At 40.9% G+C, this 25,943-nt stretch overlaps 10 protein-coding genes and 1 non-coding gene across 11 annotated transcripts; 6 read left to right on the plus strand and 5 right to left on the minus strand. All coding sequences in view use genetic code 12, as the record gives it.

Annotated features, from left to right (window-relative positions):
* Nucleotides 1-231: 231 nt before the first annotated feature.
* CJI96_0004437 (tRNA (guanine) methyltransferase) lies at nt 232-1,602 on the plus strand (the record flags this gene model as incomplete). Its single annotated transcript, XM_029036689.2, has 1 exon — nt 232-1,602. One exon carries the CDS (start codon nt 232-234, stop codon nt 1,600-1,602), a length of 1,371 nt encoding a protein of 456 aa, XP_028888786.1.
* Nucleotides 1,603-4,143: 2,541 nt separating this feature from the next.
* On the minus strand, nt 4,144-4,923 carry CJI96_0004438 (proliferating cell nuclear antigen; the record flags this gene model as incomplete). The annotated part of the gene is made up of 1 exon (XM_029036690.2): nt 4,144-4,923. One exon carries the CDS (start codon nt 4,921-4,923, stop codon nt 4,144-4,146), a length of 780 nt encoding a protein of 259 aa, XP_028888787.2.
* A 166-nt stretch (nt 4,924-5,089) lies between these two features.
* CJI96_0004439 lies at nt 5,090-5,163 on the plus strand. The gene has a single exon. It is a non-coding gene; the product is annotated as a tRNA-Val (tRNA).
* Nucleotides 5,164-5,766: 603 nt separating this feature from the next.
* OSH3 (oxysterol-binding protein related protein OSH3) lies at nt 5,767-8,322 on the plus strand (the record flags this gene model as incomplete). The annotated part of the gene is made up of 1 exon (XM_029036691.2): nt 5,767-8,322. One exon carries the CDS (start codon nt 5,767-5,769, stop codon nt 8,320-8,322), a length of 2,556 nt encoding a protein of 851 aa, XP_028888788.2.
* Nucleotides 8,323-8,376: 54 nt separating this feature from the next.
* CJI96_0004441 (uncharacterized protein) lies at nt 8,377-8,868 on the minus strand (the record flags this gene model as incomplete). Its single annotated transcript, XM_029036692.1, has 1 exon — nt 8,377-8,868. The coding sequence occupies one exon, from the start codon at nt 8,866-8,868 to the stop codon at nt 8,377-8,379; it is 492 nt and encodes a 163-aa protein (XP_028888789.1).
* Nucleotides 8,869-10,190: 1,322 nt separating this feature from the next.
* CJI96_0004442 (Smc5-Smc6 complex subunit) lies at nt 10,191-11,051 on the plus strand (the record flags this gene model as incomplete). The annotated part of the gene is made up of 1 exon (XM_029036693.2): nt 10,191-11,051. The coding sequence occupies one exon, from the start codon at nt 10,191-10,193 to the stop codon at nt 11,049-11,051; it is 861 nt and encodes a 286-aa protein (XP_028888790.2).
* Nucleotides 11,052-11,451: 400 nt separating this feature from the next.
* Nucleotides 11,452-13,491, plus strand: NCP1 (NADPH--hemoprotein reductase; the record flags this gene model as incomplete). The annotated part of the gene is made up of 1 exon (XM_029036694.2): nt 11,452-13,491. One exon carries the CDS (start codon nt 11,452-11,454, stop codon nt 13,489-13,491), a length of 2,040 nt encoding a protein of 679 aa, XP_028888791.1.
* Nucleotides 13,492-16,738: 3,247 nt separating this feature from the next.
* CJI96_0004444 (uncharacterized protein) lies at nt 16,739-19,117 on the minus strand (the record flags this gene model as incomplete). The annotated part of the gene is made up of 1 exon (XM_029036696.2): nt 16,739-19,117. The coding sequence occupies one exon, from the start codon at nt 19,115-19,117 to the stop codon at nt 16,739-16,741; it is 2,379 nt and encodes a 792-aa protein (XP_028888793.2).
* A 2,370-nt stretch (nt 19,118-21,487) lies between these two features.
* CJI96_0004445 (protoheme IX farnesyltransferase) lies at nt 21,488-22,222 on the minus strand (the record flags this gene model as incomplete). The annotated part of the gene is made up of 1 exon (XM_029036697.2): nt 21,488-22,222. One exon carries the CDS (start codon nt 22,220-22,222, stop codon nt 21,488-21,490), a length of 735 nt encoding a protein of 244 aa, XP_028888794.2.
* A 786-nt stretch (nt 22,223-23,008) lies between these two features.
* RPN8 (proteasome regulatory particle lid subunit RPN8) lies at nt 23,009-23,932 on the minus strand (the record flags this gene model as incomplete). The annotated part of the gene is made up of 1 exon (XM_029036698.2): nt 23,009-23,932. One exon carries the CDS (start codon nt 23,930-23,932, stop codon nt 23,009-23,011), a length of 924 nt encoding a protein of 307 aa, XP_028888795.1.
* A 933-nt stretch (nt 23,933-24,865) lies between these two features.
* On the plus strand, nt 24,866-25,767 carry CJI96_0004447 (putative GTPase; the record flags this gene model as incomplete). Its single annotated transcript, XM_054702209.1, has 2 exons — nt 24,866-24,868; nt 24,943-25,767. 2 exons carry the CDS (start codon nt 24,866-24,868, stop codon nt 25,765-25,767), a joined length of 828 nt encoding a protein of 275 aa, XP_054558184.1.
* Between the last annotated feature and the right edge of the window lie 176 nt (nt 25,768-25,943).

Consider the following 25,943-nt stretch of genomic DNA (forward strand, 5'->3'; position numbering starts at 1 on the left):
AACGATGTAGCACATCAAGTTGTGGGAGGTCTTCGTATCTGTGCAGGATGAGATGCCTCATGATTTTTTATGAACAAGCGAAGCATACTGTTATCGTCATATTGGGTAAAACTTCCGCTTTAGTTTTACTGTATGATAGGAAATTTTTTCAAAAGAATCAACGTTCGTCAGCTATCACGACATAACCCACTTGAGCATTTCTGTCAAACAAAACGATCAAAACCCCTCCGAATGAGCGAAAAGTTCTTGTGTCCTGTGGCCCGAGGCATGAAAAAGCTTGATAGAGACTTTTTTAAAAAGGATGTAAATCTACTCATTGCCAAATTTTCTAACCCTAAGGCTATTGGTGAATTTGTCAGAATCTGCAAGAATTATGTATTGAATGTTCCGCATTTAAAGCATATTATCACTTTCGAAAATACGAAGGCTGTCATTTTCAAGGATGATATCGATGATATAAACACGTACAGAAAGAAACTTCCTCAAAACGTGCTCGATTTCATCGATCATCACAACATTCAAATACTCCCGTACAAGTTAGTTCTAGACTATAGCTTCTGGAAGGCCGATGACATTCTTCAAGCAATTTTACCAGAGAGCTTATTGTCAGAGAGTCCCTCTGGATACGCCCAAGCCGGGCATATTGCACATATGAATCTCCGTAATGAGTTTAAGCCTTACGGTGCAATAATTGGACAGATTATCCTTGACAAAAATCCAACAATAAAAACCGTTGTTGATAAGCTTGATACCATCAGTAATGAATACAGAGTATTTGACATGAAGCTTTTGGCTGGTGAAAATAACTTCATTACTGAGCAACACGAAAGTGGTTGTAGGTTTAGGTTTGATTTCAGCAAAACTTTTTGGAATTCTCGTCTAAGTACGGAACATGAAAGACTAATTGCATCTTTCAAACAAGGAGAAGTTGTGGGAGACGTTTTTGCCGGAGTAGGACCGTTCTCTGTCCCAGCTGGTAAGAAGGGTGTAATCGTCCTTGCAAATGACTTGAACCCTGAATCGCATAAATATCTTGTCGAGAATGCGAAGCTCAACAATGTGCTGGGATCCATAAAGAGCTTCAATTTGGATGGACGCGAATTCATAAGACAATCTCCAAGATTTTTGATGGAATGGAAAAACAAAGTTGGAAGCATCGATTTGGCCAAGAATATCAAGAGAAGAAGACTCCTTCCTGAATCAAAAAAACTGCACTTGAGAGAAGACGTTGTTGAAGCCGTTCCTATCCCCAATTTTATATCACATTATGTTATGAATTTACCCGGAACCTCCCTTGAGTACTTGAATGAGTTTGTTGGATTATATTCGCGTGATTCAGAAGTCTTGAAACTAGTAAATAGTGATGACACGTTCAAATTACCGATTGTTAGTGTTCATTGCTTCGAAAAGTTCAGCCCAGATGAACCAGAACCATCATCTCGTGAGCTTCATGAAAGAGTACATGCTCGCATAGTCAAAGAGATTGGTTTCCCCTTGCCTATAGAGAGCTTCAATTTTCACTTGGTACGCAAGGTTGCACCCACAAAACCGATGTTTTGTGTCACATTTCAGCTACCCGAAGATGTGGTTTTCAAAAAATGAAAAAGCTCATGTCTTGACTTTAAATGATATTGACTTTTTTTGAGATTTCAAGCATCGCAGATGATCTGCTAGTAATTTTGGGGGCGAACTTATTGTCTTTTGCGAAGAAGAAGAATCTGACAAAATCCCGGAAAAAGAAAAATGCTTGACCTTGCAACTTGCATAATTGCATTTGAAAACTCACGACTGAATTTCTACTTTGAGATTACACCAATGAGCAGTCAGATTCATGCGTCATCATGCGGTGATTGCCATGCTCGTCTGTATCAGGTGGCATAGACAAGGGTTAGGAACCATTTAGCTAGATTGCTTGGAATTACTATCATTTTGAAGATGTAGAAAGGACCTGCACGTGCATGAAGAGGTGTACAAAATTATATTACTTATGTTGCCGAAACTTGGTTCTGTTAGAAACACACACAATATTCTTAAGTGTTATCGCAACTTTTTCCTTGAAACAATTTCGTCTCTATCACAAGAAAAAATAGAGGTGTCCGTCAAGTGAGAGTGTTCCGAATGATGTCGAAAAATCACCTTTCGCCATGGATTATGTTTGCAATCGTATTCCATTCATTTATAAGGCACCACTTGTCGTGGCTCGAGGGCACGGTATCGTGTGCGAATATCGTTATTGGTTTCGCCTTGGCTACTGCGACGTACAGTTTTGATGTGTTCGAACAATCATTCTCGCCCTGCGAAACGCTTTCACTTCTATTGATAACGTACGCTGTTCTATTTTCGAATTCAAGGGGACGCCCAACGAGTTTGAGGCCACGAAAGTGACAGGTCAAGACATCCTCATTCATGTAAGTCTCACTTCTTCGGGTGGGTGCAAAAAATTGACGAGTATCGATCTCTCCATTGTGACGTAGGGAAAATGGCATTATGTTCGCCTGAAGTGTAGGTATATCTCCTTCAGAAATTAGAAGTTTCGATGGCATCTTCACAAAAAGAGCTTTGTAGTACGGTATAGTTTTTGTTCGTTTGCTTTTTTTTGTTTTTGTTTCGCGTTTGGCAGAAACCGAATTTCCCGTGATAGGGGCGATTAAGAGAAATGGGTTGCTTCGCTGATTACATAATATCTACATAGTAAGAAGCATAATCCTTTGAATTTCATTTATTTCAGTGATCCATCGAAGGAATCAGCACACGCATTACTTGAGTCTGCAAGAACACAAGAACTTTTCTCCATAAAGGGTCACTCGTTCTCGAATCGTGAAGTCAATCTAATGTTCGATCTTGAAAGGTTTTTTTTTGAGTTACCCTAAGAATACAGATGAAGATATGCTATTGATTAGAGTAATCATGGCTACACTGGATATGGTATTGAAACATTAGCTTCTCAGTCATCGAAAGTTGGTGACCCCAAAGAGGCTTCAAACATCGACTTAGCTCGAAAATAAAGAGACCACCACAGTTCATTATATTCTATTGCTTGTGCGATTACATTTGCCCGATGTCCTTGGAGTTGCACTTCGAGTTCAATCAATCCGTAACCTCCGTGCTTCGGATCGGCATAAACTTCTCCGCAGAAATTCTCCAAAACAAACCTTATAACGCTTAGCGGATATCCAGGGTTGATAGTGCCAATGATAATCTAATGTGAGCTTTTCTATTCGCAGGACATCTGATTACGGGTAAGATGAAGAAGCAGAACAAATGCTATATAAAACCTATATACTCAAAGACAATATAATGGTTTTTTTTTCTTTTTAGTTTTTTTTTAGGATTTTTTTTTGATGGATTTTTTTTTGACAGATACATTGATTGAGGGTCGCTAAGGTCAAGATATTAAACACATCTCTTCCTCAGCTTTAAAGCTACACAAATTTATATAGTAAAACCCCCCTTCAAATCTGCGTAAGCTCCGGGCGTCCACATAGCATGCTACGCAGACCAGCTCCGCACCCAACCCACTGGGGGGCCAAAGAGCCAACCAGAAACTTACCCAGGAAGCCAGCGCTTCTGTCATCGTCCCATAGGAGCCGTACGACCAAGAGCCTGATCTAACTCGCGAGTCAGAAGAGGCTCAAGTGGGAGATGTTCGGAGCGGGTATCTTTGTACCGGCTGTGATATGTCGCTTTGACGACTTTGACGAACCGATTTAATCGGCGTAAATTGTGGAAAGATGTGTCAGCCGGAGCCAACATTTCTTCCAAGTTCATTGGGCGAGGAAACTCTAGTTTTCGCCACCAATATTTGGAGCCCTCGCAAGAGTTGTAAAGGTGTTTTTTGATTTGATCAGATCGTGTAGGCTCACAACAGAGGCGACATGTCAACGGTTCGCTGTGGATAATTTTTTTTTTTTTTTTTTTTCGAAGGTTACTTTGTAATAACACTATAAAGTTTTATGAATTGAGAATTCCTTATGTATAAGCTATGTTAAGCGGGGCTATAAAAGTACGGAGAGGAACACAATCAAACAGGGCTTCAACTAAACATTATATAATATCTGCAAGCTTTACCACTATTGCATAGCAAGAATCTTGTAGAAGACTATCTACATAAGATAGGTCATTAAGATTAAATTGTAAAGCTTATTAATCATCCTCATCAAATTTAGGTGCTAGGTAAAATCTCAAGTAGCCGCCAGCATCTAATTTGTACTCAAACAAAGCTGGAGTTTTATCTGCTAATTTGATAGTGATTGTACCAGAGAGCGCAGTGGCTTTGATGATATCGTTGAGGTATTTCAAGCCAAAAGTAAGATCAACGGGATTCTCTAAGTTAACGGACACAGACTCCTCTGGTCGATCCATGTCTGTGTATGGCTTCAAGACAACAGAGCCTGTGCCAGACTCGCCTTCTGCACTGAATTTCACGGAGTCTTTTGTCACGGTTATGTTGAGAGACTCCGAAAGGTTCTTCAAATCTCTAACGACTTTTGCAAACTCGGCGCTGGACATGTTTATGACAGAATCGTATTGCATATCGTCAATTCTTAAAAATTCAGAGTCAATGTCCATCAACTTCAAGGAATACTCGGAGACACGTTCTTTCTTCTTGTCTTCAAAAATCGTCATCACGTTGTCGGGAGAATCCTCGGCCAACAAGGTCAAGTAGTCCTCATTGTTACCACACTTGATAATCTTAGAAAAGGAGTCCAAGTCAATGCCCAAGGTGATGTCACGATCGCATCTGTATTCAGAAAATGCTGACAGACCAACCAAAAGGGAGACTAACAACACTCTCGAGTCGTCGACCGCTTGAACGGTTACCCCGTGTTCTGTGCAGTTAAAATTGCACAATTTGACACAATCCTTAATGGAGTCGACGATCTTTTTAAGAAGGCTAGCTTCGTCAAATTTTCCTTCAAGCATGTTGATTGATGCAAAAGATCAAGATTTAGGACCCTTAATCATATAGTTTTGGACACCAAGTGACCTCAGCAACAGAAGCTTTGCATATTGCATATATGCAAGTGAGTTGCAATACGCTCATTTATTGATGTATATAGATACAAGAAATCTGTAGGATCTTAAAGGTGGTCGCGTGGTCTAGTTGGTTACGACATCTGCTTCACACGCAGAAGGTCCCCAGTTCGAGCCTGGGCGTGATCATTTTTACTAAGCTTTTTCACTGATTTAATTTTCAATTAAATATGATATTAGCATAGTGTGAGGCAAGTGCACGTAGTAACAATTTATTTTTATGCGCTTCCCATCAACACCATATTTCTGCTTCGTCATCAGAAGTATTTTGGAAGCATAGGGGATCTCCGGCAGTGATCTCACCCTGTCAACAGAGATGCAGAGAACATTCGCAACCTTAATTCAGGAATTGACAAAGTGCCCCTATTGGTGTACCATCCCCAGTGCTGCAATGACGGGGGAAGTTCCCCGGCAAATACTCGCACATGAAGTATTCTAATGGATGCATATGACAATCATTGTATTCATACATATTCTAACGACGATATACGCCGTGACGATGATTCCAGTTTTCAAGATAGAGCAATTTGACTATAGTACTCGACTCCTAAATTCGACTAAATGTTTCTACTTTAATTAGCGTTTATAGTAATATTTTTGAATGTGCACGGGTAGCTTTTGTGTCATAAAACTGCATACGCAAAAAGTGGAGTTCTTGAAACCCTCAACCACATGAATTCGCTCCAACAGATATAAAGTCCTTGAAACCTCCTCTTGACACTCGCAATCGTCATGGAGACTTTAGAAGTTCACTCCAAGGATTTCCTTGTGAAGTGGGTGCATGCTGTCGACAACTCTTCTATCGTTTGGCAGGTGAAGCCATTAAAGAAGTCCATCAACTTTTCAATTTACAAAAAAGCTACCTCAAATGAATTGGAGGATTGCGGGGATAATTCAAATCATGGAAGCCAGGATTTGCTGGCCCCTGAGGGAAAGCAATTTCGAAACATCTCATCAAGTGAAGGATTATCTGATCTGTCTCGCATGAGATCGGGATCTGTCGCCTCGGTGAATCAAATCACACAACTGAACTCTCTTAGAAGTAAGTCGAGATCTACCTCTTTTACTAATAGTTTGAGTAGCTCGAACTTGATATTGGTGAAGGACTACTTCAAGTTGGTACCCGGTGAACTTGTGCGTGGCCAATTCTATGTTGAGAAGGAGGGAATGTACGCATTCATATTTGATAATTCATTCTCGAAAGCGGTTAGCAAAAAGGTTCTTTTTAGCTCTAAGCTCGTCACCAACGCGGAACCGCCTTCTTCGCTCGTGCAATCTGAGACCAGTCCTGAGATGGTTTCAGAAGCGCAAGGCACAACCGTAAGTAAAGCATCTACCAATATCATGAGGTTGAAGGATGGTGAGTTAATGATGAGCACTTTGCTTAAGAGAAAAAGAAAAAAGCTTCAAGGCTTCACTAAAAGAACATTTGTATTGAATTTCAAGTACAGTACCTTGTCGTACTTTAAGATTAATGATAACAAATTAAGGGGTCAAATGCCTATATTACATTCCATAGTGAGCGCCAATTCTAGGACAAGGGAAATTTTCGTCGACTCTGGTATGGAAGTGTGGGATTTGAAAGCTCTCAACCAAAGTGATTTTGAGGCCTGGATCAATGCTTTTGACAAAGTAAAGAAAGGGCTGAATGAATTTCGTCTGGATGACTCCGAGGATGCCAAAGCCTTGTCGGAATCTGTGGAGCCTTTATTGCACGAACTTGAAGGTTTGAGTGACAACCTCGCTTCATTAGTGAAAGCCAGCTCAAATCTCGATCGTGACCAACTCGAGTCCCGCTTACTGGAGTTGTCTACAAGCATGCAGAATATTTTGCTCTCGCAAAAGAGGAAAGACAATAGTTTGACTCCAGTACTTTCTAACTCTGAGTTCTTTGATGCAGAAGAAACATTGGATGCTTCTTCACGTGGAGTAGTCCTCATGGACGTTGTTGATCGCAAACAGTCTGAAGATGATTTTGAGGAGGAACACGAAGAGTCTGATCTGTCTTCTGACGCTGAATCGGACGAGCTCCCCGCGCCGTCCGTTGAAGTCAAGGAAGCGAAGCATGTCGAGAAGGGTGAAGCTGATATGGACCTGTGTCTCTACCCTTTGCCATTAGATCCCATCTCAAGAGAATGCGATATACCCTCATGTGACCATGAACCACCAAATTTACTTTCGTTCGTAAGAAAGAATGTTGGAAAGGATCTCTCCTCCATTTCTATGCCGGTTGATATGAATGAGCCGATTACTGTCTTACAAAAGTATGCAGAGCAACTAGAATATTCTGAAATGATCGATAATGCTCTTGATGGTACATACCCCGAGAATTCCGGTGAGCTCATTTTGAGAATCGCGGCTTTCGCTGTCAGCAACTTGTCTTCCTTCAGAAAGAAAATCCGGAGTACTAGAAAACCCTTCAACCCATTATTAGGAGAAACCTTCGAATTAGTTCGAGAAGATAAGGGTTTTAGGCTCATTAGCGAGAAGGTTTCCCACAAGCCTCCTGTCTTTGCCGTTTTTGCGGAATCTGAACAATGGTCTCTTAGTTACTCAGCTTCGCCAACGCAGAAATTTTGGGGGAAAACATATGAAATTACAACCAAAGGAATTGTCAAGCTTTCTGTAAAGGCGACAGGTGAAACCTTTACATGGTCACAGCCAACCAGTCTCCTCAAGAATATAATCGCGGGTGAAAAGTATACAGAGCCATCGCTGTCAATCCATGTGAAATCAAGTTCTGGCCAAAGAGCGGTTGTCGAATTCTCAAAGGGCGGTATGTTTAGTGGTCGGTCAGAAGATCTCACAATAAAGGCTTTTGACTCTACCAAGAAACAGTTGCCATACACAGTTGTTGGTAAATGGACTGAGTCCATGACCCTCAAGACTAACAACACTGAAAAAGTGATCTGGACGGCGGGAAATTTGCTTCCCAATTGTGAAAAGAAGTTTGGCTTCACAGAATTCGCAGGTTCTCTCAATAAAATTACCCTGATTGAAGAAGATTATATTCCCCCTTGTGACTCGAGACTTAGACCAGATATGAGAGCCTATGAAAACGGCAATGTTTCCAAAGCGGAACTGTTGAAGATGCAATTGGAAGAAGATCAGAGAAAACGTCGCGCCGAAATGGAGCAGATTGGCAAAACTCATACTCCGGCATTTTTTAAACACCTCGGAAATACATCAGAACCGGACTCTGGCAAGTGGATTTATTTGACAGGAGAGATGAGCTACTGGAACAGAAGACGAGCTAAGAACTGGCAAGGCATCCAGAAGCTTTGGTGAACACTTTGCTTCTCCAAACATGACGCTATATTACAGTTTTGATGTGCTTTTGCTTCATAGCTTAAGATTTAGACGTTCCTCAGAACTCGACCGTGATGGTATGTCGTTGAGGTCCTCATTATCAGAATAAAACTGTGGCCTCAGTCTTCCACGAAATAAAAGAAACTGTACCTGTTTTCTAAGGCTATTCACGAGTGCCCTTTGCAAGTTTATTTCATCTTTGATAACGAAATTCTCATTAATCAACGAGCTCATAAGACTTTCTCTCTCTGATATCGCAGTTCTCTCCCTTTCGACGAATGGAACAACTTTCTCCTCGACCTCGAGCTTGTGTCTCTCAAAATCACACCTTAGTCTAAGAAGCGCATCCTTACCTTCATCCATCATCAAATCGTTGCCCATGTTGCCAATCTCCTCAATTGGTTCGGAATAACCAAGGTTGGTCACACGACCCATAACTATCGAATCAAGTATCTTATGCATCAGACTGCGCAAGTATTCGTTCTCCGCTCTTACGTCTTCGAGTTTCTTCTCAAGGCTCTCCATTTGTGGTACAAGCTGAAAGAGGGGACAGTTTCCGTCTGAGATATGGTTCTCAAGGGAGGGCTTATTGTGGCCAACCCAGCAACATCCAATGTTCCGCGCGGGACAGACTAACACGCCAGTTTTTGAGCAATTCTCCTTATGCTTCTCTAAACTTTTCTGAGGTATCATATCATTATCACACAAATCGCACGTTGTGAAGTTTAGCTCGCACACACTATTCAAGTGCTCTTCCTCTGTAACTTTATTAATCATTGTAAGACAAAAGCCACATTCAAATACTTCATGAACGCAAATGTTCAGATCATCCTTAATAAATCGTCTCTGAACTATTTCTCCACATTTATCACGAGAAGAACTTGTTTCATTTGTCAATTCTGCGGCTTGACATTTTCTTTTCCCATTACACACGACACCAGTATACTCACAATCATTCAAAACATGGGTTTCCAATTCCCACCTCCGACCTTTCCATTTACATCCTCTTTCACTATTCAAGCAAAAGACCATGAGCTCGTCGACCATATTCGTAATCAATAAGGGTGTGGGAAAAATATCATGAAAGTTCAGCCGTAGTAAAGGGGTTCTATCTAGCGGACAATAGCCCTCTATTTGACTATTTGTAGCCTCCATCTTGAGGCATTCGTCAATGCATTCTTCACAAAACGTATGACCACAAATGGTCGTCATGGGCCTGATAAAAGGTTGCTTGCAAATCGGACAATTTAGATGATCTGTAGAATCCACGTATCGAGCACTTCTCAAATCTGGCTTCACCGAATTGTCAACCAAATCAAAAGGCATCGTGGCTTCCATATTCTCAGTTCATCGATCGTAGGAACAAAACTAAAGTGTTATGACCCCATCTATTATTTTGGATCTCAGTGCAGTATTGTCGTAAATCGTTAATGATTCGCGGAGTGCCAATTTCAACGAAATTCTGAAGTAAAAAACTGATCCCATGCTACTACCACAAACGATATCATACGAGGCTCTATTCACTGTTATTTCGTAATGTTACTTTTGGGCATTATCCAAGCCTTCATTGCGAACGCCTAGTTAGATAGAGGCATTGGCATGAAAGATATCAGAACATAATTTACAGTACGACGGTTTCTTAAGAGCGTATTGATTTCTGTTTTAACACAAGAATAAGATTGTTACGAGTTGGCCTCTCAGTAGGATCACTATTTGATATTATTGCTTTCGAGGTTTTTTAGAGCTTTTGTGGAGCTGCTGGGCTGTTTTTTGAATACTTGAACTTCACGCGCGCGACACATTGATTATGCAAGAACCCAGCACAGAAGGATTAAAATTACCATAACATGCCAAAAAGAAGTTTTGAAGAATACGATGAGCCTTATCTCTCGCTGGAAAACGAGGAGGAAGCTGAGATGTCCTCTCGAATTTCGTTGAACAGAGAAGTTAAAAGTCAAATAATCCGCATGATTATCACAAGAGAAACCCGCAATCTAAAGGTAAGAAAAGAGCACTTGAATGCAATAGTAAAGGAAAATCGACTCAAGATTACGAAAAACCCTAATTTAAGTGATATTGGTGTTGAAATGAGTGATATTTTTGCAATAGAAGCCCGATTAGTTGGCTCACATGTCGAAGTGAAGTCTTGCCTTGAGTCGTCTTCAAAGACCTTGCTTAAAGACTTAATCATCTCCTCCGATCACAGCACTACTGTTAAAGATCGAACATCTGGCTTATTCTTGCTACCGGCAAATTCCAAACTGGACGGGTCAATTGACGATTATCTGTTGGTATGGGGAGGTGTGACGCTATTGATTTTAGCCCTCATAGCTGTGAATGAGGGTCACATAGAAGAAACCTTCCTTTTGGAGCAGCTTGCTAGTTTTGGAATCTCTTCCAATAAAAGCATGACTGTTGCTAACACTGGTCTCAATATATACGAAGTACTTCTAGAGTTACTGAGAAGAGATTACTTGATCAAAAACATCGCAGACTCACAAGAGGGAAGCCTAAAGAACACATACTATGGTCTAGGAGTGCGCGCTATAAAGGACTTCCCTCCCGTGATTTTTCGGCACTATTTGGTGAATATCTTCCCCAAAGAGGACGACATACATCAAAAGGTCGACGTCTGTTTGAGTAGGTGTTTCAGAGATCTTACGAACTCTGACGCGGACATGCGTTCGAGTCAACGGAACTTCACCTGACGACGCGGATTTCACGTATTTCTGAGCACTGCTGCGTTAGGTGATCGCTTTTGCGAAAACGGACATAGTGAAAAGCCTAGCGGAATTGTATGCAAGGCTATTTACTTTTATTTCGTGAACATCATTGTAGCAGCGATGATAATCATCATATATATTCAAGGGTAAACAGTAGGTTGACTATTGAGATGAGGGTACAGTTAATGCCATCACATTTGTCGCTGTGGAATCTTTTGCGAACATTTCCCACATGCGATTGGGGGAAATGCTCCGTTAAGCGACACGACACAACGCGATCAAAATCATATGCTCAATACTTCCCCATCTGATTTCGCACCTTTATATTTGGACAAATCTCTTCTTTCTACACTCTGAAATCTTTTATCCCACTGAATACTATACGATGGCATTGGATACTTTGGATTTTGCAGTCATCGCCGGGTTGGCTTTGGCAGTAGCATTTTACTTCGGTAGAGAGTTCATCTTTGGATCCGACCAGGCAACATCAGCTGGTTTCGTCGCTGGCGGCGACGAAAATGACCGTGATTTGGGTGCTACTTTAAAAACGAATAAAAAGAATGCGGTTGTGTTTTTCGGCTCTCAAACAGGAACGGCGGAGGATTATGCAAACAAGTTAGCCAAAGAGCTTCACTCAAAATTTGGATTATCTGTATTAATTGCAGACATGGCGGATTATGACTACGACAATTTTCACGAATTGAATCCTGATTATCTCTTCTTCTTTCTTGTTGCGACCTATGGTGAAGGTGAACCTACTGATAATGCAGTTGAGTTTTTTAACTGGTTGGAAGGCGACGCAGAACAACTCTCGAACATCAAGTTCACGGTTTTTGGCCTAGGAAATTCAACTTACGAGTTTTACAATGCCATGGGGGCAAAACTCAACGAAAAATTTGAAGAATTGGGTGCTGAACGCATAGCACCTTACGGGCAAGGTGATGACGGTATCGGCACGATGGACGAGGACTTTTTGTCTTGGAAAGAGGAGTGCTTTGATTGCCTTAAAGCGAATTTGGATTTGGAAGAAAGAGAGGTGGAATATGAGCCATCCTTTGAGCTTGTCGAAGAGCAGGAATTAGATACAAACGCCGAAGGCGTTTCACACGGTGAGCCTAACAAAGCTTATGTTAATATGTCGAAAGACTTGACGAAGGGCCCCTTTGATCATACTCATCCATATTTGGCCCCCATAAAGAAGACGCAAGAGCTATTTGTATCTGAGCAAAGATCCTGTGTCCATACGGAATTCGACATTTCTAACTCAAATCTAAGATACACAACTGGAGACCATCTAGCCATTTGGCCCTCAAACTCAGATGAGAATGTTTCTCGATTCCTTTCTTGCTTTGGTTTTGCTGATCGGAAAGACGAAGTATTTTCTCTCAAAGCATTGGATTCCACCGTTCTGATTCCATTTCCGGTACCTATTACTTACGAAGCTGCTGTGAGACACCATATGGAAATCTCCGGTCCCATTTCCAGACAGTCTTTAGCCTCAATTGCGCCCTTTGCTCCAAACGAGGAAACAAAGAAGGAGGCTATGAAATTGGGAAGTGACAAAGAATTATTCGCAAAACAAATTCATGACTGTAACCTTAATTTGGCGGATGCTTTATTAAAAATTTCGGGCGGAGTGAAGTGGGAATCTGTCCCATTTGTGTTCTTGATAGAGCTTATGCCAAGCTTACAACCTCGCTACTACTCCATCTCCTCCTCCTCGTTGTCTGAAAAAACATCGATTCATGTAACTGCTGTCGTGGAGGTTGAAAAGCATGATGAACATATTGTCAGTGGTGTTGCGACTAACTTGCTTAAGGATATCGAAGTGCATCAAAATGGGTCACATTTCACCTACAATATCAGTTATGATTTGAAAGGGCCAAAGAACAAGTTTGATGGCTATAAGTTGCCGGTGCATGTTAGGAGATCCACCTTTAAGTTGCCGTCAAATCCTTCAACTCCTATCATCTTAGTAGGACCCGGAACTGGTGTCGCACCAATGAGAGGGTTTGTCAGAGAAAGGGCCAAGCTCTTGCAGCAGGATCACAACATCAACGTTGGAAAAATTCTCTTATTTTATGGGTGTAGAACTCTGACTGAAGATTTTCTTTACAAAACTGAGTGGCCGGAGTATGCTAAACAATTGGGACAGCTGTTTGAGATGGATGTGGCCTTTTCTAGGGAATCGAGTGAAAAGGTATATGTTCAGGACAAAATTTTGGCTAGAGCCGAGATGGTGGATGAGCTTTTGCAAAATGGTGCTTACATATACGTTTGTGGTGACGCCTCTAGAATGGCGAGGGATGTGCAATCTACGTTCGTTAAAGTCATATCTCAGCAAAGGCAGCTTCCAGAGGAGAAAGCAGCAGAGTTGGTGAGGTCACTCAAGGTTCAAAATCGCTATCAAGAAGATGTTTGGTGATCTTGATAATGCACATTTGCTTTATAGATCATTTTATAAAGAGCTCACAGTCGGTAGGCATAATAAGCTTTCAAGTGAGTTAAATTACCATACTTCAGATATGAACGTAACGCTTTGTCTTGTCCAAGACATCATGTAATTAGGCATTAAACCTAACATTTCTTATCCCTCTGCACACGGTTTCCAATATCTGTTTGGTGAGTTGCAGAACTCTTGCAATCTTAATTCTGTTGTTTTCCAATGTTCAAATCTAGTAGCTGACTTCGGGTCAAGATCGAAAATAATAGGTCGCACTTCATATTCAGTCAGATAAAAGCTCTCTTGAGCCGCCACAAACATCGAACGTCTTGAAGCGTGATAAATTTCAAGATAGACTCCAACATCCCTTAGAGACATACCTTTTCTTAGCTCCTCCAGAACTTCTTCCGCAGAACTTAACTTTGAGAGCTCATATGTCGGAAACTGTTGTTGTAAATCTCGCAATCTCTTTAGGACACTATTTTGACCTAGTAGGTAGTCTATCAAGACTTTTCCAACAATAACATATGCCTGACCTATTCGTGCCCGAACTGAGGGATGAAGAGCTTGCAAAAGGTCGAACACGCCTGCGCGGATAGCTTGATCAAACACAAGATCTAGAGGGCAAAAGTGTCTCTTTTCATCACGCATCTGCGAAAGCGAACAATTTCGACAGTAGATATTGTCTGCCTTTGTAAGCCATTTCGGCTTGAATTCTATAATTATTCGTGATACCCGTTTTGAGTCGTTATCATGCACTATGTGAAACCAAGCGTGCTTTGAGAGCTTGTGGCTCTCGTGAGAATCGCTCAATACATTCTCGAGAATTAATCCATGTAGATCATCCGCAATGTCGTAGCATGATTTCAAGGCCGAAACTAATTCAGTTTTTAGATCCACAAGAGCGGCATCTACCAAAAATCCAGCCATGTCTTTGCCAAAATCTCTCATAAAATTGAGGGTTTCTAGACTTGTGAACATTTCTGATTTCGTCTTTCTTCGCCTTAACCTTAACGCTTTACCATGCAAGACAGGGTTCCTTCCTTTGTATGCAAAAATTATGTTTGCTCCGCCTTCAGCAATAAATCTCCAGTCACAGACCGAGGACAGTGAAACTGCTTCTCGTAATTTTTTATCATAAGTATGGATCATTGTCGGCACTGTGAAATTGTTTCACAGATGATCTTTCAAAAGAAGTACACCAGGCCCGGAGATTCTGATTAAGTCTACCGGATATTTTGAATGCCTGAATATATTAGCACTTTTTTCGTATGCGTCACAAACTAGTCTCAACAGAGCGCTAGTGAAGTCTGCTTTGCGTTCCTTCGAAGTATGCCCTGTATACCGGATCGCAACACTCCGGTCCAACACATTGTAGGCTACGACCGCACTAGGCTTCACTAGGATATGTTCCCTATCGCCGAGATTGATGGATATTACTTGTCCTTCTTCCTTCAAAATGATCTCTGAGTCTTCTTGGATAGTAACCATATTGTTGAAGCTGTCGTATGACGGTTTCAGCGTCGTCCAAGCTGCCAAATACTTGGTATTTACCTTCCATCTTTCTGAGGCGTTCGTCTTTAGCTTGTGCAAGTTCATTGACGAATTTGTTGACGAAATAACAAATGAAGCAGCAGTTTTCGCAATTGTCTCTGTATATTTAAATGCATCGCTTCCCGTGATGCAAGACATAATGGAGCCATTCAAGGCACAAATCGATACATCTTTTGTGCACAAGGCTGCCATTTCGGGGAGCTCTATTTCGATTGCTTGGGAAGGTTGACTCATCATTGTGAATGATGGAGTGGAAATAAAAGGTCCTCTTCCTGTAACGGCGGGTTTGCTCAATAAATGAGTCTGATAGCGACGTGTAAATCTTAGCATATAATATTATTGACGTATTGTTAATTTGTTTAAACATGATTTTGTGCGAAAGTTGCGAATAGCGTACGCTGTCGAAATCATATGGCAAAGTTCAGACAAACGGAAAAAAGATGCCACTTATATTGTATCTCACTGTTAAGAAGCTGAATAGACAATAAAGCTATGGTAAAAAAAAAAAGTATTGTCATTTCACGCACGTTGAGTGTTAGGTTCCCGCATAGTAGCTTTTGACATATAAATTCCACTAGGCTAAGACTAGGTACTAGGGTACTTTAGAAATTTCTATGGACTTGATAACCTCTGCCCAGAGTCGTGTAGCGCTACGGAAGAGGTTCGGAAGCAGGTCGAGGAACTACATGTGACTCTCTCAATTGTACTTTCCGTACCCTAACATTGCGCCATTCAGTTTCTAATAAAAAAGATAGACCCTCTGCCAACTAACACATATCGTAAATAGAGGTTGAAAATGTAAAGAAGAAAAAAACTTATCAACATGAACATATTGATGAGGCAAGAGCAGGTTTGAGACCAAGATATTGCTGTCCTTGGGTCTGTACAATGCAGAATTTCAACTTTACTGTCAGATGTGCTCCATGTATCCTCATATGCATCGAGCTCGTTTCTGTGGCACTATCGAGAGATTGTCCATTTCACTCACTGATAAGTAGATGATAAAAAAACCCTCTGCGATTATAAATGATGATACTAAAAGCTGCATGCGGCACGTCGACACACTTGCGATCGCTCGACCCTGTTGAATCAAGCCATCAGCTGATTGTGGCCTAAAGCAAGCTAAAATGCAGATTTGTGACATGATTCGTTAATTGAATAGCTTGTTCAAGTGAGTGCAGTATGACACGCAGGCTATTCGCTTAATTTCTTAATCTAAGATATCCTTCCGCTATGCGGCTGCTCGGAACGCTTGTAAACAGATCAACCTTCTGTTCAAACCATATAAATAGGTGCTTTACCATCCTACCTAAAAATAAGGCAACGTCATAGTCCTATGCTTTTAATCTTATTTACTAAACAAGGTATTGCGAGGTATTTTACTTCATGCAAAGTATCAGTAAAACCAAATTAACTCTCCACTGGTGAACGTCTTGAAATATTTACGAAATGTTGATTCATAAGCGACATCTTAAAATTGAGAACTCCCCGGGAACAATATCTCCTCTGAGTCAGTCACCTCATGTTCCTAGAATACTGAATGTTGAAAATTTCGCCGAGTCATGACAAATTTAGTGAGTGTCATTAGAAATATTCTCAGAATCGCGTTCCATGGAGGCTGCTTGGGTTGACAAAATATCGAGCTCACAAAAAGTAAAACAAACCTTGGGGAACCTCAAGAGAGGCTGAATCGGTCAACAAACTCATCGCACATTTGAATCACTTCCAATGCAGTTTTGTCTATAAAGTCAACATCTCTTCGACAGCTGATCTTAACTGTGGATACGAAATACTTCCAGAATCTCATAGCACAGCGTAAGTCCGAGATCATCTGGGTAGTATTTACACTGTTATTGCTCGCCAAATTGATGTTGTAAGAATGGTTGGATTGCTGCATCACCTCCTCAAGGAGGTGATTCAAAGACATGGTCCGGCTTTCTTCATCGTCGTGTCCAATGCGTGAAAACTTTGAACACCCATCTAGATAAATTTCAGTCATGACGCCAAGAAGTGTATTATTGGCGGAAGAATAAAATGGAAGCTGATTCACCAATGCGTACCACTCCTCCCTATTTTGAAATAGTGTTTTTAGATTTGACAGTCGTGTGATCAAGTCAACAGTGCAAACCCTAATTGAATTGCCTAGCATACGCCTCAAATACTCATGTATGGTCCTGAAACCTAGTAAGCTTCTTGAAATAGGCCCCTGGTAATTAATAGGATTAATTCGCAACTTTTGTAAAGAACAAACTCTGGCAATGATGGAAATAAACAACGCTTCATCATTTTCCGTGAAACCCGTTGTTTTCTTGTCCACTTTGAAATTTTCGGGGACACTCTGATATCCTTTGTCTATCGTGAATAAATCATAGCATCCAAGTCGAACTACCAAAGCTAAAATGACGAGGTTTTCAAGCTCATCGCCTTTTAGCTCTGGATGAACCATTGTTAATTCTTGTAGTGTGTTGATTACATAGGGCGTATATTCGAGCCCTGGTTTAGCATGATCAAGTAATGACAAAGCCCTCCAAACCGATGTTGCAATGATGTCGCCAACATGAACGAGCTCAACAGCTTCATCAACACGTGAAGCATCGATTACAAGGGACATATCTTGACCAAATCTTGCTAACAGGAAGTGTTCTCGACATTTTCTTAAGAGTTTTGAACTAAGACGCATCGCCATTGGCGGGCTCATCCTGGAGTTGAGTACCTGCGTCTCGGTGCTATACCAGAAGCTGACTGGTATACGCTTCACCTGATAGTATCTTGCTAGTAGCTGAGTGACTAGATTGAAATGCGAGTCGAGAACGTTATTGACAAATTTTGACGAGACCAATGTTTTGAAGTTCTCACAAGGGCCCCCCTCTAAAGGAGGCCGAACATTCAATACGTTGAATGCAATAGATTCAAGTATTTCACTGGGCAATAAACCAATCGAAACGTAAAAATACATCTCAGAAGGGAGCCTTTGAGAAATAGCATCATGGATATCAGCTGGGATACTCATCTTTGCTTCCTTCGTATCACTATCGCTCTGTTCAAGATCATCTTGAAAACCTTCATAAGTCTCAAATCTCCTCGATTCCCCTAAGCTGGAGATGTATAATTCAACCTTGCCATCTGTATTCATTACAGGCATGTACTTCACAGCGGCATTACCCTTTAAGTAAAGATTCATAAGCTCTTCGTCGTTCAAAGAAGAAACGTAGGCAAAAAGGTTGGATTCATTGTGGAATGTCTTATACTGGTACATAAGTTCCAAAGCATACTTGAAGTGTGTCATCTGTTGGAATTGAGTCACCTGATTTTGTTTGGGCAATGGTGGTAGACTTGAGAAAGTTAAGGGCTGTGCGGAACATCCCACAATAATACTAATATCGACGAATTCTCTTTCAGTCAAGTTGAGTTCAGAAAGAACTTTTTTCTTTTCAACATATCTGAAATCCTTAGATAAAAACTCCATGCCCAAGATGAATCGATCAATTTTGGTGAGCAAAAGGTCTGTCGATCCATATATACAATCGACAATGTCAGTTTGGTATAAGTAGGATAATTGATGCGAGGGATCGCTCGGACAAACAATGAAGTCTATTCCTAACTCGATGAAATATTTGATGAGATCGTTGACCATTGGACGCGAAGAAATCAGATCGTTATGAAGGCGAAACGATTCATTGAAATGCATGGGACTCGTTCCAGTCGTGTTGGCAAGCTTTGACAGAAGTCGCGACCAAGTTGTTTCCCGATGCTTTTCTGAATCGCTCAATTCATTCCTCGAGACCTCATTTCTTCGAATTGGCAAGCCTGGGATAATAAAAAGAGGACGGATATTATACTCTTTAAAAACTTTCAAATCAGATTCAATGTATGCTTTAAGCGAGACGGGGACCCCACCAATGCCAAATAGTAACTGTTCCTTCTTGAAAGTGTATATCCTCCCTAAGTAATGCTCAACATCAATTCCTAGTGTGGAGTTCCGAAGAATCTCTACGGGGCTCACACTGACAAGTTTTCTTTCAAAGAGAAAAGATTCTAAAGATGTTATGGGCATCCTATAAGCACTGACGATCGTGTACGTGTACTGTTGATAACATTAGTGTGGTGCAGTATCACAACATGCAGTACACTGATTTGGGTACAGTACACCACTGACTCGAGTACAGGATCTTATTCAAGCATAACAGCTTGTTTGACATAGACGGAGGTTAACAAGAAACAGTCATAGAAAATCTCAGATAGGATGTTGGATACATGACTGTTTACCGCATACCTACTCGAAGGAAGTAGCATGACGAATTACTAAAAAGTAGACCGTACTTGTGGGAAGGGGAGAAGAAACAAAATAAATAATACAGAATTGTAGTGAAGCATCTGATTTACTATGGTTGCAGAATCACATTCCACAGTTCACCCACACAAGATTAATTGAGTAATGCGAACTAGCACTCTCAACTATTCTTCATAATGTTTGTATTCTATAATGCGAAGCGTGATAGCCTCTATATTGATTGTATGACAACTTTTTACACTTGTATCAACAATTCAATGACGAAGAACTAAAAAAACCATTATAGTTTGGTAAAAGCTTTGTTTGGACAACCTGGATTTTTGTGAAACATGAAATAGACAAGCATTCAAGACACAGATGCTCAGTTAGTCGTTCCAAGTTTGAAACGATGAGTCGGCAGGAGGCAAGCCAGGTCATCTTCATGCGAGATGGTCATTTAAGATGACTCCGTTATCTACGCCCATTATTCTCTACACCTCAATACGGACGAAGCGAACCGACAGCACCACTTTGTCGAGATACAAGTACAATGTTCAGATTCAAACTTAGATGAATATGGCTAAAAAAATAATCTTCAACCGATAGTTCACTTCCTTCTTTTACAGATTCAAGGATATAAAAAAAGCTGTAAAATATAGTCCTTAAGTTGACCGTAATTACGGACAGATAAGAGGAAAACCCTCAAGTATAGCAACAATTCTCGATGGTGACATTGACACTAAGTAAGTATGAACCTGGATTAAAAGCTTTTAATTTTTTTGGGGTTCACCCTCCAAACAACTAAGATATTGCTCCCTTCATGTAATAAGTGAAAGGATGAGCTTCCAATAAGTTTGAACCTTCTTTTTTTGTTTGCATGTGTTTTCTTTTTTTTTCTTTCTTTATCATTTTTCCTTCATTTCGTCAAAAGGTTTACACTGATATCTCGGACTAGTTTAAGCCAATTCTGCTTCACGTTCTACCAGGGTAATTTTTAGCGCCCCGTCAGCTACTACGATTCCTGGATTAAGTTAGTATGGTATAGCCTGTAGGATTTCCAATTAAGATGATTCGTAGCCAATTGGAGACACGTAATTTGTGGCAGTAGTTGGCTTCTTATACTTGTTTCAAGACATCAAATCAATGTTTTGGCCAAAATGTTTGGACCTGACTCAAATCTATGTAGGTCTCTTCTAAACTTGACTATAGCCTATGAGTTGCAATTGTTACTTTTTTTTCTATAGGCTTCATGTGTTAGAGAGCGTCAGGATTTCAGTGATGCTACTTCCATTCTAACTCGAAAACTATATCATTAGAAATCAAAACCCAAAATATCCTCAACTAGTGTCAATCCATTACCGTGCGGTGCGAATGGTTCCCTCTAGACTTCAGCCGTGACTATTCTATGAATTTCCACTCGTCACTAAGTGTGCGTTTATTGACCCATTGGAGTAACTCTTCGCGTCGCCGACCAGATTTAATGAAATGCGATTGGCCCTGTAAAGCTTATGAGTCTTATGAATTATTTGTAAGAGGAAGTGTAGTCTCTACACAGTGACTCCATCTTGAAAATCTTGCAATGTGTACTATTTGGTTATGTTAACTCTAAGCGTATGTCTTATTTTTAATTTTTATCAAATAGTTAACAAAGTCAGCCTGATGTGTTATTGACCTCGACGTTGGTTTTCGGTCACTATTATATCTGTAAGACTAATGTGCTGTCCTTTACTTCAAGCAAGATTTTTTGCTTTTTCTTTTCCCTTTTTTTTTTTTTTTGGCTTATTCTATCAGAGACACATTGTACAGCACTTAGCCTGTTTATTTAAGGAACAACTGTATGTAGTAAAACTACGATGAAACGACTTTGTGGGTATCATACTTTAACAATAAAACCTACAGTGCAACCCTTGTATTCCGATATCTTAGATCAGTAGTATGTTTGTTAGTTTTGGCTGACTACAAGTTTAATTTTCCGACATGCACAGGATGTTCGAGCTTGTAAGCTGTTCTTCCCATTACTATGGCCACACGAGACCAAATCCTAGAGAACGCGAATTACAATCCTCACCATCAAGAGCTCTTCAGTGTTACATTGCACGGCCACCGCTTTAAAGTGAAAAAAATCATCGATTACACTGTATGTACATGATGTAGTTACAAGATTCCGATCCACAGTAATAGACGGTCCCATTGACCTTTTTTATGCAACATCGCTAGAACAAGGACAGCTGGGAGCTGCCATACTGAGCACCAAAATAGCTTTCGAGCAGCAAGATTAGCAGCCTCAATTGCTTGACCGGGGATTTGGCTGGTTGTTGAATGGTTGATCTTTTGTTGCTTCCAGAAACGATATGCTAAAACACTTAACCATGCATTGGCGATGGAGGAGTCTATACAGAACACCCAATCCGTGACACCGAAGTAGCTCAATCCAAAACAAATTGGAAACATAAGCAAAGAGTATCTCAATGATACTCTGGAGTTCAACCTTGGATTTTCTGCAGCTGCCATAACGTAACCCGCCTCCTTATACTGCGTAGCGATGTTATGTGACAAAGCATTGAAATGAGGGAATTGCCACGCGTACAATAAAGCAGCTAAACACCATGCTCCTGGGTGCAGAAGCGAAGATGAAGCTGCCCATCCCATCAATGGAGGGATAGCCCCAACTATAGCGCCAACCCAGGTATTAAGAATAGACTTTCTCTTGAGCGAGGTGTAACACCAACCATACAAGATAATATTTGACATGCCCAAGGCTGCGACTGTAGGGTTTACGCCATGGTAAAGAATAAATGAGCCCGCGATGCCCGTGATTGCAGCGAACTTGAAAGCCTGATTAGACGTTAACACTCCCTTGACAATGGGCCTTGACGATGTTCGAATCATTTTTCTGTCAAAGTCCGGTTCTCTACCCATGTTTATCGCGTTGGCGGACCCTGAACATAGCGCAACTCCCACCGTTAGGAGAACCAACTCTGAAACGCTTACTGTGTTGGGTGACATAGCATACGAGCATATTGAGCTCAAAGTGACGAGCACTGTTAGATTTGGCTTTGTTAGTTTAAGGTAATGCAGAAGGGCACTTCGTTTCATACTTGTCTCTGGCGGATTACACTTTCGTGATCTCTCTCGCGGGGTCACTGTAAAGGGCAAGTCCCTGTTATCACGGTCATCTTTGACATTTGCGCTTCGGGAAACTTGCTTCTTGTAGGATGGATCGAAAGAATCTGTACATTGTTTGCTGGGAAGAAAAGCTGCTCTGCTATTCAAGCGTCCTTGGAGAACTCTGCCCAAGTTTTGATTTGAGTAAAGCTTATCAAACTTTAAAGAAATGCGAGAGTTGGAAAGAAAAAACTCTAGCCTCGATGGTTTCCCAATACTATTCAAAGTTGTGGCTCTGGCTATCATGATGTCAAAACCTATTGTTGCAGTACGTTTTCTTCAACGTTGTAGGAGTTTCGCGAACACACACTACCTTCGATTTATATGAATTTGATGGCAATAACGTTTACATAGGATCATAGAAATGAGTTTATTTTTTTCTCTTTGTTTCTTTTTCTTGGGTGTGTGTGTGTGTGTTTATTCTTATTTATATTCTTTTGCTCTTACTTTGTTCGTTTGAATTAACAGAATAGACCACAAAAGAAAAGAAAAGCATGAATCGACAGAAAATCAGCTCTCATTCCGCGATTTGTTGGCCAACTTGTTCTCAATCAAGTCATGAAAGGCTATAATGGAACGAACCAAGGTACTCACGTACACCATCATCATTTGATCATTCGATTTTATCATGAATGCATCCATCAAGGGTTCGGCACTATTCTGGGTTTCTCCTGCTGACTTCGTGCTTTCATCGCCCAATATATGAGGTAACAAGTTGAATACATTCTGCAATTTTCCCAATATCGACTGATTTATGGGCATCACACCAATGTAAACCTTTTCAAGATAATTGGATATCTCTCTCAATTTCTCGTGTAAACCAAGCAAAGACCTGTATGTTTCCGTTGCTCTTAAGGTAAGATTTCCCGCTGCTTGATCCCTAATATCACGAAGTAGATGCTCTACACCTATCTCTTCTGCCTCTTCTGCCTCTATGAGGGATGGTATGTGGACAAAAGTCCTTTCCGCTTTTGAGCCGTCATGTTTGATATCGTCGACAGCATAGTATGCGTCTGTAGGAATTCCAACAGAGCGAGGCTGTACATCCACAATTACGAGTAAAGGATTTGGCGTATATCTCTTGAAAACGTCGTTTATTTTTAAGTCTGATGCCCGCAATTTTGGCCCAGAGTGATACCATCCAACGAGCTTTTCCTTAGCATTAATCTTCTTAAACATTTCACCCATGGATTCAATATAGTTGTGGTCCAAAAACCATACGGATGAGTTCTTTTCATCCTCTTCGAAAGGAATAGCATATGAGTTCGTTACCTTTATCGTATCCTGAGATTGATGACCTAAGAGTACACCGACCACCCTTTTGGTTGAATCCTTCGCAACTCTGTCGAAATGATCTGCAACAGACAAAAGAACAAGGGGTGAAACTGTCACCTTCCTTTCCACCAAATCTGATGCTCCAATGGTAGATGGCATTTATATGATAATTTACCTGAACTAAGGAGTCTATGGGGGGCGCCATCCAAATGGCGAGAAGCTGTCGTTCTTGATCACGTGAATGCCCTTTTTAAAAAGCTTTTAATGCAGCTCTGACAAATCTTGGCTTGTGTATGCTCCATGAAAGACAGACAATTTGCAGACGATGGACTTGAGTAGAAGGAAGGCAGAAGTAGAGAATATGGCTTGTTTTATGAGAAAATATCATTAATCTGTACTCCGTCACCTTGAGTCATTAAATGTGTGCATGAGAGAAAAAAGGCGTCTAACATTTATTTAGTCGCCTTCTCGGAAATTGATGTCCCACTCTTTTCTTTGTCTCCGTCATGAATCCTACGCATTTAAACACCTCTCGCTGTATAATCACGAAGGGTCCTTCAAAGAAGCATTGAGGAGCTGCATTGTGTGTAGTGCGTGGATGTGTTGGAAGTCGTTGTAGACTTAATCGATAACGTTTCACGTGATTTTGCCAACGTGTGTAGTGTCGAATGAATACGGGGCAGCTGCAGCTGACCAGCTCAATATGTCCACATATAGAGGCTTATTCAGATTGGGAAAGTACATTGGTGATAGCTATAGAAGACATTATGAGGAAGAGAAGATTACGTCCGAATGTCACGTGATAGGGAAGGAATGTTTAGAGAAGTTCAAAAAGTAAATCAGCCCGTATTTTCAGACGTGTTTAAGGAAACACTTAGCACTTAATATGACACAGCAGAATTTCAAAGTCCGTGCCCAGGGCAAGACAGGCATGCCTGGGAAAGGTCTAGAAACATCTTCGATTGTTGTCTGCACTACTGTTTCTCAAACAGATGAGGAATGATAAGGTATCCAACGAGGCAGCTAAAGAGCAAAGAATGTTTGGACAGATAGTCATAGGGCCGCCAGGATCCGGGAAGTCTACATTTTGTCATGGTATGTATCAGTTTCTCTCCGCATTAGGACGCAAAAGTTGTATCGTTAACTTAGATCCTGCTAATGAGCACCAGGCGTATCCCTCTTGTGCATTAGACATACGTGATACGATATCGATAGACCAAGTTATGACAAAGCATGGCCTCGGGCCTAACGGCGCACTCGTTCACTCATTTGAGAGTATGTATGAAAATACCTTGAAAGCGTTTGCCAAAGCGATCGAAGATTTGAGTTCATCTGGTAATTATCTCATATTCGATTGTCCCGGGCAAGTTGAGCTTTTCACTCATGAGAAATCATTTCACCGAATCTTTGATGTGCTTACTTCGAAATACGATGCACGACTATGCGTTGTTTCCTTGGTAGACTCCGTCTATTTGACCAATGCTACACAGTATATTTCCATTACATTGTTGACTTTAAGATCAATGTTGCAGCTCGGATTGCCGCAAGTTAATGTAATTTCGAAGATAGACAAGTTAAAGGAGTACGGAATCCTTCCTATGCCTCTTGATTATTACACTGCGGCTGAAGACCTTCAATGTCTTGATCAGCAAATTCAAGAAGAATCTAGTGGTAAATTGGGGAAAAACCTAGTCAAACTCACGAAACTTGTTGGCCATGTCGTTGAAGATTTTGGCATAGTGAATTACGAAGTATTGTCTGTTGAGGACAAAAGGCTGATGATGAATTTGCTCGAGAAGATTGATAGGGCTAACGGTTATATCTTCGGAACGAATGAGCTAAGTGGGGATTCTCTTTGGCGTCAAGCAGTGTTCAACGGACAAAGTTTTCAAGACGATAATGTCACTCTTCAAGAACGATGGATCGATCAAAAGAGTTATTTTGATGGCGTACAAAGAACTGAGAATAAAGACCTTCATTCGACGACCTTGTAATCAATATTGAACGGGAAAACGGGTGACACTCAAGAAAGAGGCGTTCAAGGATCTTGCCTGCATTGACTCATCGGATGACTTCAGATGCTAAGTTACCGGTCATAGACCTGGCCGTAAGACAGCTATAGCATAGCATGCGCTCCTTTACAGTGATACTTATGAGTCACACTTCAAAC

This window comes from Candidozyma auris, chromosome 5 (genome assembly GCF_003013715.1).
Source record: "Candidozyma auris chromosome 5, complete sequence".
Lineage (NCBI taxonomy): Eukaryota > Fungi > Ascomycota > Pichiomycetes > Serinales > Metschnikowiaceae > Candidozyma > Candidozyma auris.